This window comes from Zingiber officinale, chromosome 6B (genome assembly GCF_018446385.1).
Source record: "Zingiber officinale cultivar Zhangliang chromosome 6B, Zo_v1.1, whole genome shotgun sequence".
Lineage (NCBI taxonomy): Eukaryota > Viridiplantae > Streptophyta > Magnoliopsida > Zingiberales > Zingiberaceae > Zingiber > Zingiber officinale.
This window is the reverse complement of record NC_055996.1, coordinates 119,726,923-119,747,056: the sequence shown is the minus strand read 5'-3', so window position 1 is coordinate 119,747,056 and position 20,134 is coordinate 119,726,923. Positions and strand designations below refer to the sequence as shown.

General features: G+C 35.1%; 1 protein-coding gene across 6 annotated transcripts in view; it reads left to right on the top strand.

Annotated features, from left to right (window-relative positions):
- The window catches only part of LOC121989274 (U-box domain-containing protein 35-like), a 35,577-nt gene extending 15,988 nt beyond the window's left edge, over positions 1-19,589 (top strand). For all 6 annotated transcript variants that reach the window (XM_042543203.1, XM_042543206.1, XM_042543202.1 and 3 more), the window contains 5 exons: positions 9,374-9,594; positions 16,360-16,643; positions 16,742-16,981; positions 17,095-17,847; positions 19,071-19,589. In XM_042543203.1, coding sequence (XP_042399137.1) covers positions 9,374-9,594; positions 16,360-16,643; positions 16,742-16,981; positions 17,095-17,847; positions 19,071-19,274 — 1,702 coding nt within the window. In that variant the 3' untranslated portion in view covers positions 19,275-19,589. The remainder of the gene's footprint in view (positions 1-9,373; positions 9,595-16,359; positions 16,644-16,741; positions 16,982-17,094; positions 17,848-19,070) is intronic.
- Positions 19,590-20,134: the final 545 nt, after the last annotated feature.

The following is a 20,134-nucleotide window of genomic DNA, read 5'->3' as shown; positions in this document are numbered from 1 at the left end:
TTATTTATTGTGGTATAGCTATTTTGAAACATATGATCGCAAAACTAGGTTTCAAATTGATACACAATTACATGTTTTCAAGGTTTTTGAGTTTTGGTCAAAACTTCAAAATACTTTGAATTTCTCATGAATACATATTTTTCCTAGTTATAGGACATTAAAAGAAATATGTTTTCAAAATTTCATGATTTTTTGAATTTTTTAAATTTTTTTATGCATTTCTGAAGTTGGCTTTAGAAGGCTGAAATTCAGATTGGCATGTGCCAGTTGACTGCAAACTGTTGCAGCCTGTTTTCCAGCACCTTCAAAAGCTAGTTTTGGTTATCTTTAAGTCAACATTGATACCATAGTGTACTTGGAAGAAAGGTGCAATATTTTTGATAGTGTCAAAGGGGGAGAAAATGAAAAAGTTTAAGTTAGAAACTTATTTGTGCAAAACATGAAAATTAAAGGGTAAAGTATATGTTAAGGGGGAGCTTGGGTTTTATGCTTCATGTGTATGCTATGTAGGGGTGATCACGGATCGGGTTGGTTCGGTTATTGGGGTAAAAAACTATCCGGCTCTACTAGATCAGATAATGTAAAATCGGGACCTACATCCGGCCCTATATCCGGCGGTTCTTATGTTTTAGATATCCGACGGGTTATCAGTTATTTGGATATCCGACCCTATATCCAATGAAATATAAAATATAAATATAAATATAACAAAAAAATTTTTTTTTTTTAAAATGATAATAGACATTACTCATTACACGTTATAGCAGCTAATCGGAAATAAATATTACAACGTGTAGCAGCTTATCGGCAGTAGTTACTACAACGTGTAACAGCTTATCAACATTAGTTGCTACAAGTAGGGGTGATCGGATCGGGTTGGTTCGGTTATTAGGATAAAACACTATCCGACCCTACTAGATCAGATAATGCAATATTAGGACCCTACATCCGGCCCTATATCCGGCGGATTATTTTTTTTCGGTTTGGTTCGGGTCGGTATAAGCGGGTTGATCGGTTTGGCGGATTGACTGCTCACCCCTAATGCTATGATTGTAATTTTCATATTGTTATTTATGTCTAACTTAAACATATTGCCGTACATAAAAAAGGGGGAGATTATTGGTGCAATCGACCTAGGTATGATCAGTACGATCATGGTTTTGATATGTGTATCAAAGAGTTTAAGTTAGGATTTCATATTGGTTTGATATGTGTGATTGAGTCATGCAGGACTTGGTGAAACACACGAGGAGCTTGGTGCGGCTAAACTTGGGAAGCTCATCTTAGGGCTCAAGTTCATGAGACGGTGAAGGATGATATGGAAGGCAATCGAGGGACTGCTGGACGAGGAGCAATGGAGTAGAGCCGAGGCAAGCGGACTTCAAGGCAACACGAAGGTTGCATGAAGAGGAGCCGCGGGCTCGGGTGCATCTGAGGGACGAAGGCCAAGGAAGAGGGCTTCAAAGGGCGACTCTGGAAAGGATGAGTATGAGTGTGTAACCGGACCAGTCGACTGGTGGAAGTGGCAACTGAGCAGTCGACTGAGAGCGAACAGAAGTATTCTGTTTGCTCAGGCAACAGGTAAGTGACCGTTGGCGACCGTTGGTAGAAACCCTGATTCTGCCAAGTAGCCATTGGCTGTGTCTAACAGTTGCACCACTGATGGAAGTGCCGGTGACTGGTGCGCAGGAAATGAGTTGTCTTGTGATCAACTCTTTCCTCTCTATATAATGACATCTTGGGGCATTGAAGGAGGTTACTGATCTTGTTGATACACTCCTAGTCTTGGCCTCTAAGCTTCCATAGCGTAACACTCTTCTTCCAATTCTTATTCTCAATCTTGTAAAGAAGAAGAGTGCCTTGTTAGAGGTTTGCTCCACCGAGAAGGAGAAAGCTTTAGCCGGAGATTACTGGGGACTAATCTATCAACGGATTGAGGGATCGTCCACCTCAAGGACAAGCCGTGGAATAAGAGCAAGTAATCTCCGAACCACGTTACATCAAGTTTGTTAGCATTTGTGTTTTTATTTACTTTCATTGTTTTAGTATACTCCGCTACGCACTAATCTTTTTGTAGATAAGTAATCGACTTGGGGGTGACTTAGCTATTCAACCCCTCTTCTAGCCATCCGATTTCCAATAATATGTACTAAAATAAATCATGTTAACCTCAAACTTAAACTCAAACATTCGTATAACATAAACATAAACATGGATTTTCATATTAGAACATATGTTAAATAGTTTTAACCTTAACTACTTACATAAACATAAACTTGATTTTTCATAAAAGAAACATATGTTAAATAATTTTAACCTTAACTATTTGCATAGCATAAACATAAACATAAACATGATTTTATCATGTTAAATATCAATGGAGAATAATCTCTTACTTTAGTTTCATGAACCTCTAAACTATCTTAAATTAACATTTAATTTTTAACCTTTGTTATCTTTTATTTTTACTTGTAAGTTTCGTAAATTACATGAATTTAGATCATTAAGTGTAGCTACTTTATACCTTAACCTCAGGTTGTTTGACCAAACGTTTATCCTAATATTAGGTTGGTAAGGTCCATTAGATCCTTCTTAAGCCGGATTTCCAGACCTATTTTATTTTGGTAAAATTCACTGGACCTTCTTAAGCCGAATTTCTTACCTGTTTTCTCCGTTTTGATAAGAATTCCGATAACTTCTTAGCCGGACTCCTTACTCGTTTCCTAATCTTAATTCTATTCTTAACGATTTATTTAGCCAATCTAATCCATTAGTTCATCACCTTATTAATCCATTAACTAAATCAACCTATTAAGTGGTAACTCATATGACTAAATAACAAATCCTAATATTAATTAGTCATATACTATTAATTGTTCTATTGTCTACCTTATCGGTAGTGATTAACCATCAAGATCAAACAATCAATCCGTAACCTTATCTTATTACGTAATCAATTACGAATTCAATAAACTAATTAGCAATAATCATGTGGTTAATAATTAATGAAATCAATAAACTAATTAGAAATAATTAGGTGGTTGACAGTTAAATCGATGATAATTAAAAAGCGAGAACCTAATCCTTTTCCCATTCCATTAATTGCTCTTATTCTATGACTAAATTGATTACTAACCTAGTTAGCTCAACAACTATTCAATTAAGGTGATTGTCTAATTACATCAAATAAATCAGTCAGCTAGTTATTCAAACGTGTCAAGTAACAATCAATTAATTTCATGTCTCCTAGTTACTTCCATTATTCAGGGATTTAAATCATACTTTAATGAATCCTAATCACTTATCGATCAATCTATGTTTAAATCGAATGCAACTTACCGTATAGTTAATCTTAATTATCTTTAATCAATCAAGTATCATTAAATTAATCCACTATACTTGGATTAATTAACTAAAATCAACAGATTAACTCCTATTTTTAACTTATAAATTACAGAAAACTAGACAATTAATCAGTTCTTGAATTAATTAATCTACCCATCGATTAATTCATTTATACTTTAGTCAATCTACTTAAATCAATTTAGCCTGTTAATCGGTCAAATTGTTAATGGATTAATTAGCGTATTAATTAATCTATCAATTAACTCGTTATTCAATCTATTGATTAATTAGTCTAATCTGTTAACAAACTAATCCGATAATTAATCAACCAATAACATTCTTAATTAGCTCTTAATTAATTTCATCGAATATTCTACCGATCATTCAATCTTTTCATGAATCGATCCCATTAATTAATTGTTAATTAAATCAATTTCCCTAACTTAATCAGTAATTGGTTGATTGTTCAAACATCAATTAAAAATCCTAATTAAACCGGTTACCAATAAAACATGTGTCGACCATCAAACATATGTAATATGATTCATATAGTGCAGTATACAAATGTTAGAAAACTTGCACATATATCAAAATATTATATCACGATCCATATGATGCAGTAAATATCAAAAATCATAAAAATCTTGCGTACATATTAATTATTTACACAGAAACATAAATTCCAAACCCTATAGTAATTATTTACAAGTTCATAAACACATGACATATTATCATAAAATTCATCATTTACATATTCATAAATTCCGAACTAATCTAACATACTAAGTTAGCAAGAACATGATTGAATTCATAGCATACTAACCCAAGGTTTAAAATTTTGACCCGTGCCGAGGTTTCGGTCTCAGACCGGAATGATACGTTTCGTATCGTATCGTACAATGCCGATACGACGGTATTTTTTTTATTTATATATAGTAATTATAAGATAATATGTTTATGATATATATAAAAATAAGTTGTATATTGATTTTGTATAAATTCTCAATTATTGAACAATTTAATATTGGTAAAAAAAAATTAAAAATAGTTTTATTTAAATAACTTGAATTAAAATGGATTTATTTATAATTATAAATATATAAATTAATACAAGATATTACTTTATATATAATAATAATTATATAAATTAACTATTTATTCATTTAATTAATTATTAATTAAATAATATATATTTTAAAGAGTAAAAAAATATAAAATAATAAAAAAATATATTAGAATATAAAAATAATTTATTAGATTTTTTTTAGAATTTTTGAAAAATTTTTGAATTTTTTTTAAAAAATTTTAAATGAAATTTAAAATAATACAAAATAATAAAAAATATATTAGAATATAAATAAGAATTATTATATTTTTTTAAATTTTTAAATGAAATTTAAACATTAAAAAAATTCAGAATATTAATTAATAAAATTTATTAAATTTATTTTAATTTTAAATATATTTTTTATATATTTTATTAGGATACTTTAATTAGGGTTTATAAAAGTCTATTCAAAATATCACACATCTTTAGGAATTGTTTAAATTAATTAAATAAAATAATTAGGAAAAGAAATTGTGTTTGTCCGCAATCGATCGTTGTGGGGGCCTCTGGCGGAACGCATTCGATGGTGCCAAAAGGGTCGCTGGTAGGGTCGCAGGACGCTACTGGTGACACCTTCGATGCCAAGAGGCGTCGCTGATGCCTTCGGCGCTAGAAGGCATCGCATGACACCTTCGGTGCCGAAGGCATCGTGGGACACTTCCGGCGCTGCAGGAGGCGTCCGATGTCTCCTCCGGCGCAGCTGAGACAAGGACTCCTCCTGTGTTAGTTTCGGCCGCCCGACGCAACGGTAAAAAACATCCGTGTCGGGCAACATGGAACGACATTTCATTCCTTGTACTAACCCATACAAATCGAAATTTACTAACATGCTAAGTTATTAAAGAAAACATGGCTGGTTTCATAGTATACTAAAACATATAACTGAAGCTAACATACACTAAATTACCATAACATGGTTGAGTTTATAGCATCCAAAAACATAGAACCAAGCTAACATAACATACTAAATTATCTTAAACATGGTTGAGTTTATAGCATATAAAAACATAGAACCGAAACTAACATAACATACTAAATTATCTTAAATATGGTTGAGTTTACCATACCTAAACATCATTATATGAACTGAATATTGCATAAAATAGTTTAGAATATGCCTTTGATTCCTTGCTACCGAAGTTCCTCTTCTTCTCCTCCCCTTAGGGCTTGGACCTACGGGACTCAAGGCTAGGGTGGCAGCAATTCTAGCTTTCTCCTCCCAAATCGTCCCTCTCTCCCCCAATCCCATAGGGGTATATATATATATATATAGGTCGCACCAAGTCTAGACCCAATAATTGAATGACTCCACAATGAATATTAGATCATATAAGTTTATATACCTATTCAGATTTTATGTAATATTTGAATGGTTCAAATATTATATATATATATATATACCTTAAATAAATTTTATTCATAATTCTGATATGTATAAAATTTATACATATTTGGAATTGGATGCTTAATCACCAAATATTTATATAAATTTTATACATCTTCGGATTTAGGGACTAGGGAGTTTTATAAATTTTAAACACCTATTGAGTGCTTCAACACCAATTATTAAATTATATAAATTTTATATACATTCAAAATTTATTCTAAAATTTCCTAAAGTGTCTTGAGATTTAAATCACATAATCCATAATTTTCGTTAATAAACCTACATTATTTAAATTAGACGTTGTAACTTACTCTAATCATGCATGGAGTTAGCGGGGATTGATTTTGGACACTACAAAAAGGGTAGTGAAAGACTACTTGGGTTCACCAAGATGAGTGGGACAAAATCAGTCTAATTGGAAATTTTCATTGAGAAGGAAAAAAATCATAATTGTGAGAGTATACTACCCAATTTAATCTTACCTAATAACCCTAAACTACAAGCCCACCTTACATGTTAAACAAAGATTTTAAATTCTATTAAATCCTAGCTTCAATAAGCCTTCTTTCTCCGTCACATTAGGTGTATTGAGAGTCTTCTTCCTTCAATATTTGTTTTTCATCATTCTCTTAATTGGTGCCATTGACATTGTGTGTCGACCATACCAGCACAACACCAATGCATCTTTTTCCATTTGGGAACCAATACCTCGACACAAAGTGAACCTTTAGACCTTGCCCTACACATTCTAACCTACATTATGATGCCATATTTGATGCCAGAATAGAGGAGAAAGAACATGTTGATGATAAACTAGTCGACACTACTATACTAATTAAGCCCAAAATACACCAAGGAAAATTTTCTTCTTATGGAGAATCCACTTGGGGGAGGTGGGATATCATAAGTGTGCATAAGCTTAATTCATTCATTCCATCAATCTATCAATCAGAAAGTCCGTTTACAATGAGTCTTTAAATTCCAAAACCTTAGAGAGCAAGTGAAAGAGTAAATGACCTAAAAAACATTGTGCCCATGCATCTCAAGTGCTCGTGTCATTAAAACAAAATTTTCTCAAGCACCAAAATAGCATGCTTTCATGCAATATATTTCCATGAGCGACTATTTTCTAATGCTTTGATTTGCAATAAAGTTTTCTTGGGCATGCTATCTGAATTAGTTGTTTGGGTCGAGAAAATAGTAAATTTGAGTGATTCAAAGATTTCAATGTTGGCGGGTTTGAAGGTTGGAGCCATGAAGACGAGGGTTGTGAGTGAGTTGTTGATCCCTTATCAGCTTGGGCATCATTTCATTTTGGTATATTTTTTTTTTTTATCACACCATATGTGGTATGTGGTGCTTTTGGTCCTTATCATTTTATTTCAGGTACTATACATTCCCAGTTTTTAAATTGAGAATCTGTAACTTTGTCTCAAGTATTGCCAACTAACAAAACAATGTTAATTGCCATTTTAAACTGTCATCATGTCTACTGCTCCTTTTAGAATGGTGATTAATGCTTCTCTCAAATTTTTACTTTTGATATTGCATGATACAATTTCTCCATATATATTTGAATCTTTGTATGATGCCTATAACTTATCTTTAGTCTAGGTCAAATAATGTAATTATGAGAATTCTGTGCAAATATGAGCGATAAGATCAAACTCTGAAAGCTTAGTTTATACTTTAATGTTTTTTTTTTGTATTTCTCTCCTTTGTTTTATTGTTCTTAAGATTTATGCCTGTCATCTTCTGAGATTTGTAATCAAAACTCTAAAAGAATACTGTTAAAATACTTGAAATATAACATGTTTAGCAAATGTTGGGAGCTAATGTTCTACAAAGTTGCTCATGGATTTCCATTCAAGTTAGTACTATCTCACACTAATAGGATGATCTCTAGTTGATCATTCAAATTTCAAGTGAGTAATCATGAAACATGAAAATGTGTGCTTTGGTAAAACAAATTAGACTTGGTTTGCAATCTTCTATACTACTATTTTATATAATTGATTGCCTTTGTGTATTTAGTGATATTATCACGCCCTGAGCGAGGACATGAGTTGACACTGGATACCTACATGAACAACATATAGATATACAAGGCGTTAGTAACAGAATAAATGAGTCAAAGCACAATTAATTAGACTACATAAAAGATAGATTATACCATAACAGGGAATTGAATCTTTATTAAGATAACTTGCTATATCTGAAAATTTTATAGAAGCCATGTAATGAGTATGCACCTCTTAAAAGCTAAAGTATCACATAATAATGCATGCCTTTTGTGGACAATATCAAACAAACAAAACAATAACATTTTCCGAAATGTGTAGTTATCTTGGTGTCTTAGGTCTACAAAGAGCATATAACTCAAGTAGAACTAGTTCCATTTAAGATAACAAAAGCATATCAACATGTCAATGTATATCCCCTCTGGTAGACATGTCAAGCACTCACTTTGTATTGGCTCAGGTATCATTCACTTCCAGACAAGTTAATAATCTCATGTGTTTTTAAGCTTAATTTCAAGATTACAATTACATTAATCAATACAATAGATATATCATTTAATATGCTATTAACTTTATTGCAAACAGTAACCATACGCATCATCTAAAACATGGTATGAACAAGAGTTCCTAAAACATTCCCATTTGAGCTGTAATTCTGTGATGTGCAAGTTGAATTTCTTTTCCTTCTCTTTTCTTTACTGCAGAGATCTTCTTTTCTTTCAATTTCTAGTTGCCCTAACTTTCTCATTATCAGCATATCATCTTCTCAAAAACCTTTCAATTCTACAATTAACCTTTTCCTTTTCTTCCATTAAGTTCCAAAAGATCTTAACTCCTCTATCTTCTTTCTCTCTTTTCTACATCTTTCGTGTTTTCCCTTTTCATAGTCCTCTTTTTTTTTTTTTTTAATTACACTTTTTTTTTAAACTTAATTGCACCTTTCAATTTTTTTTTCCCCTTCTTTTCTCTTCCTCCTCTCCTCTCTCTTCACCGAACAGAACTTTGTTCTTCCACTCCAATCCCCTCTTATCTTCTCCTTATCTTTCCAGTCCACAGATATATCTTGTCTCTCCAAACTCTAAAATTTTCTTCTCTTTTAATTTACAGAGGAGAGAATTTCTCCTTAGCTTGTAAGCTACAGATGATCTTTAAAGGTTAGAACTATCTTTTTCTGAACAGCACAATTGGCATAGCAAGGACAGCTCTCCTTTTTTGTAAATATTTACCATGGGCTGAATTCCGTAATTCAATCGGCTAACCTCACAGTTTATCTTGTTAAGGAGTTAGTATGTATTTGTATTTTGGAGATAAGTTGAACTTATCCTTATATTTCCTCTAATCATTGGGTTACTGCTTTCACAACAATAACCTGCCTCATGTAGCATTAGGACTTTGCTAAATTTTATCTTCGTCTATTGTTTTGCTGACTAACGATTGGCTTTATAGAGTCCACAAATTATCTCTTGGTTGAATATTATTTTTACATAGTTTGGGGTGAATATACTCCTGCAGGAAATTTAAGGGAGGCAACTTGTCATCTAGAATTGCTCAGTGTACACCACTCTTTTGTACAATTTATGTTGTCTCAAAAGGTAAATTGTCATCTGTCCGTCGATCAATATCTGGAATAGATGAAACTCAATCATTGCCGGTGATGGAGGATAGAATAAAAGAATCAAATGATTCTGCTGTAGTTTCTTGCAGTTTTTCAAGCATTTCTAGTTCAAAGTCAGGTAATTAGTTCTATTTCTCAACATGTTCAAGTGATATTTGCGATATTCCTTTTGCATCCAGATCTCCATAATAAGAGCACATATTGCAATGAATATTCTGTTGCTTGGTACCTAATGCTTATTCTGCAGGTAAATATAGCGTGAACAGATATGATCCTATAACAGTCACAGACATTTATATAGGCTGGTTGAGTATCACTTGATGCATCATTAGCATTTAAAGCATGAAGCAAAAACTTTGGGTCTGTCAAAGAAAAGTTAGGTTTTGAGCTAATAAAAAAGAATACAGCAAGTCAAATTGGCATTTAACCAAATAAAAATGGACCTTTAATAAAAATTAAAGGTTGATTTGGAATTCTAATATGAATCAAGGCTAATGCATTATGTATAACAAAATCAAGCCATAAGTTCCAACTTTTTCACTTCAGCTATATGGATGTTATTATCCCCATTGAACTCTTCAAGAGATATTGCTTGCATCAAATAAATTTTTTTTCTTTGGTTTCATCCACTATCTTCTAGTTTCATAACTTTAACTTGTCTAACCTTAGAACCTATTTGTCGTCTTTGTATGTGCCCATATTGTCTTACTCTAAATTCTCTTATTTTATCAACTATCAGAGCTACTACGCCTTATTTTTTTTATAATAGTAATATAATTTTCTTCTAGCGTATCACATTTCTTTTTTATTCTCACCTTTGCTACAATTTTTTTTTCCTATTATTTCCTAGCTACCCAGGACTCTGATTGGAAGTCATGTGACACAAAGATCACACAATAATCTAAAAGCTTCTCTCCATTCTAACCAACCACTTTTTTTAGGGTATTTTCATCAATTCCTCATTGAATATTAGATCCAATAAATAAAAAACTCTTGTTCCGTCCATCTTAACTATTTCCCAATTCTCAAGAGTCACAAGCAAGTGTTAGACACTTTTGCTAGTAGTATATCATCTTTTACATCACTTTTCTTTAGTTTCCCTATAGCACTCACACCTTCATCACTAATTGATTTAATTTGTTTGTGATCTTTAACATGTCCATCATTTGAATTATTTTCCCTTATTAAATTATTTATTTGAGTTACATAATTCTTTTGATTAGTAACATTTAACGATTGAAATCTTTAGTGCCAAAACTACTTCAGTCCCACTCCAGAACAATTTTGTGTTGTTGCCAACCAGTCAACACAATATAGAGTCAACACTAATAAAGTGTTGCTACCTTGGATAGGAGAGAAAGGAACAATATGAGGACGAACGTACTAGAGAAGATGTTAGAAAAGTTAGAGCTTACTTGAGAAGATGCTAGAGATGAGTGATCCTTTTGGTGTCAGTACATCTAGGTGCAGTAGTGGTATGTTCATCTTGTCCATATCAGGTGAGACTGTACATCTGTACCTACTTTTCACTTAGACTCTACACGCTCATCTTAATATTCTCATTTATAAAAAAAACTTTTTTTAGACAACCTAACCTTTCCCATACTCTAACCTATAAATTATAATTCATTGTTTATATATATATATAACATTTTGATATGCTGTGAACCTTTTGTTGCGGACTCGTCCGGATCTGACTCGGGGTGCCTGGATTTAATCCATGCGCCTCAAATGAAATACGCAGTTTTTTGCTTTTTGTTTGTTTATTTTTTTTAGCTTCCGGGTTAAGCCAATTAGATTTTGCCTTTAGGGTTTAGGGGCATATAGCATATGATGCATATCACAAGTGTTATATGTTTGACCCCGTGGTTGCTTTGATGTGATCAACCAAGTTGGTTAGGTCCTGCTTTGTGTTTGCTCCCTGTGTCTGAGTGTGCATGAGCTTAAGAGTGCAGGAAGTCGAGCGGAAGACGCAGCTAGCGAGAAGGACGACACGGGAAGGGAGCCGACGGGCTCGGTGCGTCCGAAGGACGAGAGAGCTACGGAAGAGTACACCGGTGGGCGAGAAGAACGTGCGCAGCGTTCGAGGGACGTTAAGCCGGGTCGGAAGACTGCTCGAGGAGAAGGCCGGAAACTGGGTTCGGGTGAGCCCTATTTCGGTTGGCCGGAATCACCCAAAAGGACGGAACTTCGGAAGTTGAAGTAAAGAAGAAAACGAGCTGGAAAGGCAGCTCAAGATGCCTTCATCATGGCTTGAAGGCGCCTTCATCATGGCTTGAAGGCGCCTTCATCATGGCTTGATGAAGGCGCCTTCATCTGGTCAAAATGATCGTTCGCGCTGCGGATAGAGTTCTATCCGCTCACTCCCTTGGAGGCGCCTTGGACCTCTATTGGAGGCGCCTTTGACCTCCGAGATAGAATTTCCAGAGGCTATATAAAGGCCCCTGGAGCTAGGAATTAGAGATCAATTGTTCTTTCAACTCTGTAGTCATTCCTAGTAACTTGTCTGAGCTTTCCATTGTGTAAAAAGCTTCTCCGCCTTCAGAAAAGGAGATCTTTTCAGAGCGCCTTTCTTCTGCCTTGGATTAACAACCGTCTTGGTTGACCAAGTAAATCGCTAAGTTTGTTTTTTTGTTTATTTTACTGTTGCTTATTATTTTGAGTTGAAAGCCTTGAGGAGAGTATTTTTTATTTTCAGAAGCAATTCACCCCCCTCTTGCCGGCCTCCGCTGCACTTACAATTGGTATCAGAGCCAAACCGCCTCAGAAGGACTAGCCGCCGACTGAAGCACGAAGATCAAGATGATGGCCGAAACAAGCATTCATCCCTCGAAGTTTGACGGAGACTTCGCGACGTGGAAACGCCGGTGGAAACACCGGATGGAGGTATTTTTTTAAACCGACTTCGATATTTTACTAATTATGAAATATGGTTTTGAAGTTTCGAAAGATAAAGAAGAGCATCAGTAGAGCAAGAAGGAGCAAGCCGATTTTGTCGCCAACGAAAAGGCAGAGTTCCACCTGCTTAGCGTGCTGCCACCACAAGAGGTAAGTCGGATCGGAAGTTACGACTCCGCGAAAGACCTCTGGGAAAAATTCCTGGAGCTTCACGAAGGTACATCCGAAGCGAAGCTTGCAAGACGCGATAGCCTCCAGACTCAACTTACGAACATTCGGATGAACCAAGGCGAGAAGGTAGTGCAACTCCAAGCAAGGGTTAAGGAGCTAATAACTCAACTAAGCAACCTTGGAGAAGAAGTAACGAACCGGGACTCGATCCGGTACGCGCTCAACGCCTTCCCCAGAACTCCAGAATGAGTGTCTTTAGTAGATGCATACTACATCTCTAAGGACTTCGAGGTAAGTACTTTAGAAAATTTATTTTCAACTTTTGAACTTCACGAATCTCGGATTGCAGAGCCCAATGAAGTGGAGAAAACAAGTCAGAACATTGCCTTAAAGGCAAGAACAAACGATTCTGACTCCGAAGCCTCGATCGACCAATCAGAAGCGGCACTACTGGTAAAATGTTTCAATAAGTTTTTTAATTCTAATAAATTTAGATCGCAGACAAAGAGACATGAGCGAAAGAGAAGAACGGTTCGTTGCTACAATTGCAACGAAGAAGGGCACATCAAAGATGACTCCCAAAATTGAAGAAAAAGGGAAGAGTAAAGGAAAAGCGACAATCTTCCTCCAAACAGAAAAACCTGAAGGTCACTTGGTCAGATTCGTCTTCTTCCGAATTAGACGTCGAAGCCTTCTCGGGGTTAACGCTAATGGCTAACCATCAGCTGGAAGAAGAGTCAAGCTCAGAGATGAGCATAGATGAAGGGAGAGGAACATCAGAGGAAGAAAACTGCAGTGAAGGGGGATAATCACCTAGTCAGGTAAGTAAGGTACGTAATCTAACCCCGACTCAGTCCTTTCAATTTATTAAGTCTCTTTCTAAAGATTTATTCAAATTAGAAAAAGAGAATGCTGACTTAAATAGAATTTTAGATAAATTAAAATCAGAAAGTGATAATTTAAAATTAGAAATTGAAAATTTGAAAACTGATGCATGTTTTAAAACAAATATTTTTCAAACGTCAAAACTTAGGATTTATGGAAAATTAAACTGGTATATTAAACATCATCAAGGTCAACTTAAGAAAATAGTCAAGAATTATATACCCCCTAAGTTTCTGATTAACCCAGTGGAAAGGAACCTTCCAAAAGCTTTATTAGACTAAGTTTCTTTTATTATTAAAGCTTCCAGCAAGAAAATTAAACGTTAAAATTTCTCTATGAGGCTTTGTCTAAGGAAGTGGTTGTTGCTCCAATAACCAAGAAGGCCTAGTGCCTCGCCACGACCTGGAAGCTGAAATATTGAAATAAAATGTTTAATTAACTTTCTGAAAAAACATTAAACAAGAATTAAATAATGCTTTGAAAGTTTTTCAAATATTGTCTTTAAAAATCTTCAAAATTCTTACTTAGAATGTTTTTAAGGTCATTTTACTTAGAATTTTTTTTTCAAAATTCTAAAAATTCATTTTGCTCAGAAATGTTTTTAACTTAAGAATTTGCTAAATATTTTATTCTCCTATTATTACCCCGTTTTTGCTGTGATCAAAGGGGGAGAGAAACGTACAAATTTAGGGGGAGAGAATTTTTTTTCAAAACTCTTAGTTTTAAAAATATTTTTGAAAAATTCTAGTTAAACTCTTAATTAAATAGTTGCAATTTATTTTAATTGTAAATTTATGCTTAAAAATGTTAAGTTTAGTAATTTCTTTAAAATTACTATTTGTCTATTTTTATCCTAACTTGAACTTGGGTTGATGCACATCAAAAAGGGGGAGATTGTTAGACCCCGTGGTTGTTTTGATGTCATCAACCAAGTTGGTTAGGTCCTGCTTTGTGTTTGATCCCTGTGTTTGAGTGTGCAGGAGCTTAGGAGTGCAGGAAGTCGAGCGGAAGACGCAGCTAGCGAGAATGACGACACGGGAAGGGAGCCGACGGGCTCGGTGCGTCCGAAGGACGATAGAGCTGCGAAAGAGTACACCGGTGGGCGAGAAGAACGTGCGCGGCGTTCGAGAGACATTAAGCCGGGTCGGAAGACTGCTCGAGGAGAAGGCCGGAAACTGGGTTCGGGTGAGCCCTATTTCGGTTGGCCGGAATCACCTAAAAGGACGGAACTTCGGAAGTTGAAGCAAAGAAGAAAACGAGCTGGAAAGGCAGCTCAAAGCGCTTCATCATGGCTTGAAGGCGCCTTCACCTTGAAGGCGCCTTCAAGGCTTGATGAAGGCGCCTTCATCTGGTCAAAATGACCGTTTGCGCTGCGGATAGAGTTCTATCCGCTCACTCCCTTGGAGGCGCCTTGGACCTCTATTAGAGGCGCGTTGGACCTCCGAGATAGAATTTCCAGAGGCTATATAAAGGCCCCTGGAGCTAGGAATTAGAGATCAATTGTTCTTTCAACTCTGTAGTCATTCCTAGCAACTTGTCGAGCTTTCCATTGTGTAAAAGTCTTCTCCGCCTTCAGAGAAGGAGATCTTTTCAGAGCGCCTTTCTTCTGCCTTGGATTAACAACCGTCTTGGTTGTAACCAAGTAAGTCGCTGAGTCTGTTTCTTTGTTTATTTTACTGTTGCTTATTATTTTGAGTTAAAAGCCTTGAGGAGGGTATTTTTTATTTTCAGAAGCAATTCACCCCCCTCTTGCTGGCCTCCGCTGCACCTACATTATATGCACAACTAATAAAGGGTAACTTTATTATGTGAGACTAGAAGTACACTTAGCCCCAATTTGGTAACCTTTGTATTTGTTTCTTGGAATTTTTCTTTTATGTTTTCCATTTTACAATGTCTCAAAAGGTGTACTTATTTGTTTCTTGGAATTTTTATTTTATTTTTTCTATCTTAGAATGTCTCAAAAGTACTGAGACGTATCTAGAAAGCAAATCAAGTACAAACTACAAAAATAGAGATAAAGAAAAATCATGAGTTGATGATTATCACATTATTTTGTATTTATTTGTGGATCAATTATATTTATCTTTGTGATGAGACATAATTGTGGATACAAACAATTGAGCAAATGAGATCATAAGGGATGAGGATGTGATAAATAATCTAGGGTACAACATACTATATATGTACCAAAGACTTTTTCGAGAAGTTACGTACTCCTTATTATCTAACTACGAATTGTGAGCTTTTAGTATGTTGGTCACATGAACTATTTATCTAAGTTCAAATTGTGGAGAGATTGAATAATGAGTTTATCTCATCATGTGCAAGTGGGAGATGAAGGATTAATGGATCGGGCCCATCCATGAAGAATCAACTAAATTCAATATTCCTTCACTTAATCAAACATAACCAACATATAAGAAATTTTAAATGAATATTTATGTTTGAAATTCAAAGTGCTATATTTAGCATCCTTGGGTAGATTAATCCAAATTCCATAAACATCTTTAGTTCCCTTTTACTTAGCTAAAGTTTAATTGTCATATAGTCCAAATGAATCCTTTGATGTGAATGTAAATGCCACGTTCAGCAAAATCTATGTTTATAATGCATTTTGCATATGATATATAACATAAACAGGAAAGAAATATATTTTTTATATATCAAGTGAAGAAAATCTTTCTACTTACAAATTTTAATCTGAACAAGAAGAAAAAGAAGCTAAAGCTCATCCCTGTAGTAATATTGCTTTGGTAATGGTACTGGACACTTTGTAGAAAAAAACTGAATGTTAATATAGTTGAAGAGAAAAAAGTCTTTGGTCGAAATGAACAGGATTAATTGATATTCTGAGTTCTGCTTTTTGGGTTTTTCTTGAGATCATAGATTTTGTATGATTAATTTTTTCTATGTGCAAAATCCCTAGACTCAGATGCAGAAGCAATCATTTCTCCACTTGATTCTTTGGGACAGCTTCAAGAGAATCTAAACTCCATCAGCAAGGGCAGTGATATACCTAGTTTAGTTCCTCTTCCAGCTGCAGATGTTTCTCCTTTTGGAGAATCTAGAATTTCCACTTTTAACATATCAGTGTCTCAGTGTACAAGCAGCGTGGGTAGTCTGAGAAGCTATCGGACAGATAAATCATGGAATTTTGATATGAGTTCAACGTCATGCAATTCAAGAGAATGTATGGCATCAGGGAATGAGGTAACTCACCTAACATAGATTAATATACGAATTCAATAATAGATTGCTTCACCTGAAATGCTAAGTGATGCTGATTCACATTGACTCTGTATGTGCAGGGAGATATCCATGGGAAACTTGAAAGACTCGAGAAAGAAACACTTGCATGTGCAAGTGATCCCTATTTGAAGTACACGTGGGAAGAAATTGTTGCTGCTACCTCATCATTCTCTGAGGCTAACATGGTTGGAGTTGGAGCAAATGGTAAAGTTTATAGGGGGAGTTTCCATCACACAGTGGCAGCCATAAAGGTGTTGCACTCAGATGCAGGATATAGCGTCAAGCAGTTCAAGCAAGAGGTGTTGCTTTCTTTTCTTTAATTCCAATATCTTAACCATCTGATACTTTATATAGTTTTATTTTCTTCCAGTAATGTCTTTCAAGTGTCTAATTTGTACTTTCAACCTGTCAGCTTAAAGTTCTTCCCAGAGTTCGTCATCCCCATGTGATATTGCTGCTCGGTGCTTGCCCTGATAAGGGCTGCTTGGTTTATGAATACATGGAAAATGGTAGCCTGGAGGACCGATTACAATGCAAAAATAGTTCGATTCCAATACCATGGTTTTCTCGCTTTCGAATAGCCTGGGAAGTTGCTTCCGCTCTCGTTTTTCTCCACAACTCAAAGCCAGAACCTATTATTCACCGAGATCTTAAACCTGCTAACATTTTACTTGACAATAATTTTGTGAGCAAGATTGGTGATGCCGGTCTTTCCACTTTGCTTCCTACAATGCCAAGCTTGTCTTTGTCTACAATACATAAGGACACTGCTCCTGTTGGCACATTCTTCTACATGGATCCTGAGTACCAGAGAACTGGCTTGGTTTCACCCAAGTCTGACACCTATGCATTGGGAATGGTGATCTTACAGTTACTGACTGCAAAACCTCCAGTAGGTCTTACCCTTCTCATTGAAACTGCATTGGAAAATGACTCTTTGATGGAAGTTTTAGATTCCAAAGCTGGGTGGTGGTTGGAAGAAGAGGTGAAAGAACTAGCTAACCTTGGACTTAGTTGTTTAGAGCTAAGGAGCAAGGACAGGCCCAACTTGAAGGAGCAGGTTCTTCCAGTGCTGGAGAGGTTGAAAGATAGAGCTGAACAAGCTCGTTACTCAGTACATGAACTCTCTGTCCCCCCAAACCATTTTATTTGTCCACTTATGAAGGTACTCTCTCTCTCTCTCTCTCTCTCTCTCTGTCTCTCTCTCTCGTTATTATATTTTTATTATTACTTCATGGTTAGGGGTGCTGGGGGCGAGTGAATCGCCTTTTTTTTTGCCACATTATTACTGCATGGTAAGTGATGACTTTAAATCAGCAGACGAGATAAATATAAAACTTAACTATTCTGCTTCTCAAAGACAGCACAACTAATTCTGCACAGCTACTAACATATAGGAGAAACCACAACATTTAGTTCACCAACTCAAATAGGATAGAGCCATTAGGAAAAACTCATGAAAACTTTGCCTTCCATATGATTCTTTAAAAGTTTGCCTAGCTCCTGAAGCAAATTTCTATCTTACGGGGCACCTCATTCAAATATTAGTTAGATAGGAAGTTTGCTGTCTTATTTATCTCCGCTGTAGCACAAGTGGATGTCATGTAGGATAAATGATTTCTCAGTTTCAAAATTTGCTTACTAGTTATGTTTATCCTCGTATTTTACAGGAGTTCTTCATGATGATTTCACATCAAATATCCTATTATTGTTTATAGCAAAACCAGCATGAATGTTTATTGTTATATGATTCTCAGGAAAAGACCATGATTACTCTTTGATAATCAGAAGTTGAAATGCACGGTCAAATTACAAACTTTGTACCTGTAAAGGGGGAATTATTCCAGCACGCTACCCTAGGTAGTATGTATATATGCTATTAATCAATTAGGCGGTTTTACACAAACACCATTACTTTTGAACATTTTGGTCAGCAAACCACTAGATAATCTTTGGAGCTAACAAATGAAGCAAGTCCATGAGATAATTACTGGAGCCAATAAATGAAATAAATGATCTTATTAGATTACACTTTCTTTTAAACGAATTGACAATCAATTTTTAATTTTTATATGATGTCCTTTTATGTGGCAAAAGACATCACCCCACCGCTCACGCCAACCCGTCCCTAGATTAACACGGAGGAGGTAAATCACGGATGACTACTAGCCATTAGTGCAGGTGGCCAATGCATGGGGGAGGCATGCTCAGACGCGCTGAGTTTCGACCCCAGGATCTCATAAGACAACATCCCATGTTTTAACCAATGTCCTTTTATGAAACACTAGCTTGTGGTCATGTGCATATAAGCAACTTCATCGTCACAAGTGTGAATTTATAAAATATGTCTTCAAAATATAAAGTAAAATCCCACTGGAATTTTTGCAGGCTGTAATGGATGATCCCTGTATTGCTTCTGATGGTTACACATATAACCGTAGTGCGATCGAGATATGGCTCAGCAAGAAGGACAAATCCCCCATCACAAATTTACCATTTCTGCATAAAGACATTACACCTAACAATTCCCTTCTTTCTGCTATTAGAGATTGGAAGTCTAGAAAAAATGACACAATCATTGCTCCATCATGAAAAGCCACGACTCTCGAAAGGCCAACACCTTAAACTGGACAAATTTTTCACCTGTGAATTTACACAGAAAATTCATCATGGTACCAATGTGAATATAAAGAAAACAGTTTCAAGGAAAATTTTACAATATACTCCTGTAAATGCAAAAACAGTGAAATTGTAGAGCAGAAGATGAGATCTTACTGTTTGATGTATTGTGTTCTGTTGAGAAATGAGATTCTTTTTGACACTGGTGTACAAAGAGGATGACTGGTTTGAAAAGTGAATTTCTTGTGCAATCATGTAAATGTCCATATGCTGGACAAAATTAAGTTGTTCCATGTAGCTGATATGTAATTTGATAGATATAGCATTAATTCACGGTGTGAATGGGCCTGTTGACCTTCATGAGATCGTCTGAAGAAATTCAAAATCAGTGAAATACTGCATGTCCAAATAGTTTTAGAACAATGAAGAGTGCCTCTGCACGTTAGGATTTAGTATTGGTCGTGTTATTGCCCATACTTGTTTATCTCCATATTTCATTATCGGTCAGCATCAGCGAGAAACTATTTGTCAAAACCAGTGAGATTTGTGGAATCTTGTAAAGAATTGCTCTATTAGCTTTCATTATACGACCAAAATGCCAGTGAGGGTAGCGTTTAATTTTTTTTTTTCATTTTATTTTAAATTCTTTTATTTGTGAACGTGAAAATTTAAAATGGAAAATAATAGGTAAAATTTTTTAAACTTTTTTTCTTCACAATGTCAAAAAGGAGATTCAAAAAAAAAGTAAAGGTGCCTCACCTATATTTTGTCATAAATATTTTTAATTTATTAAAAAATATTATCACTAAAAAAAATTATTGTTTATAATTACC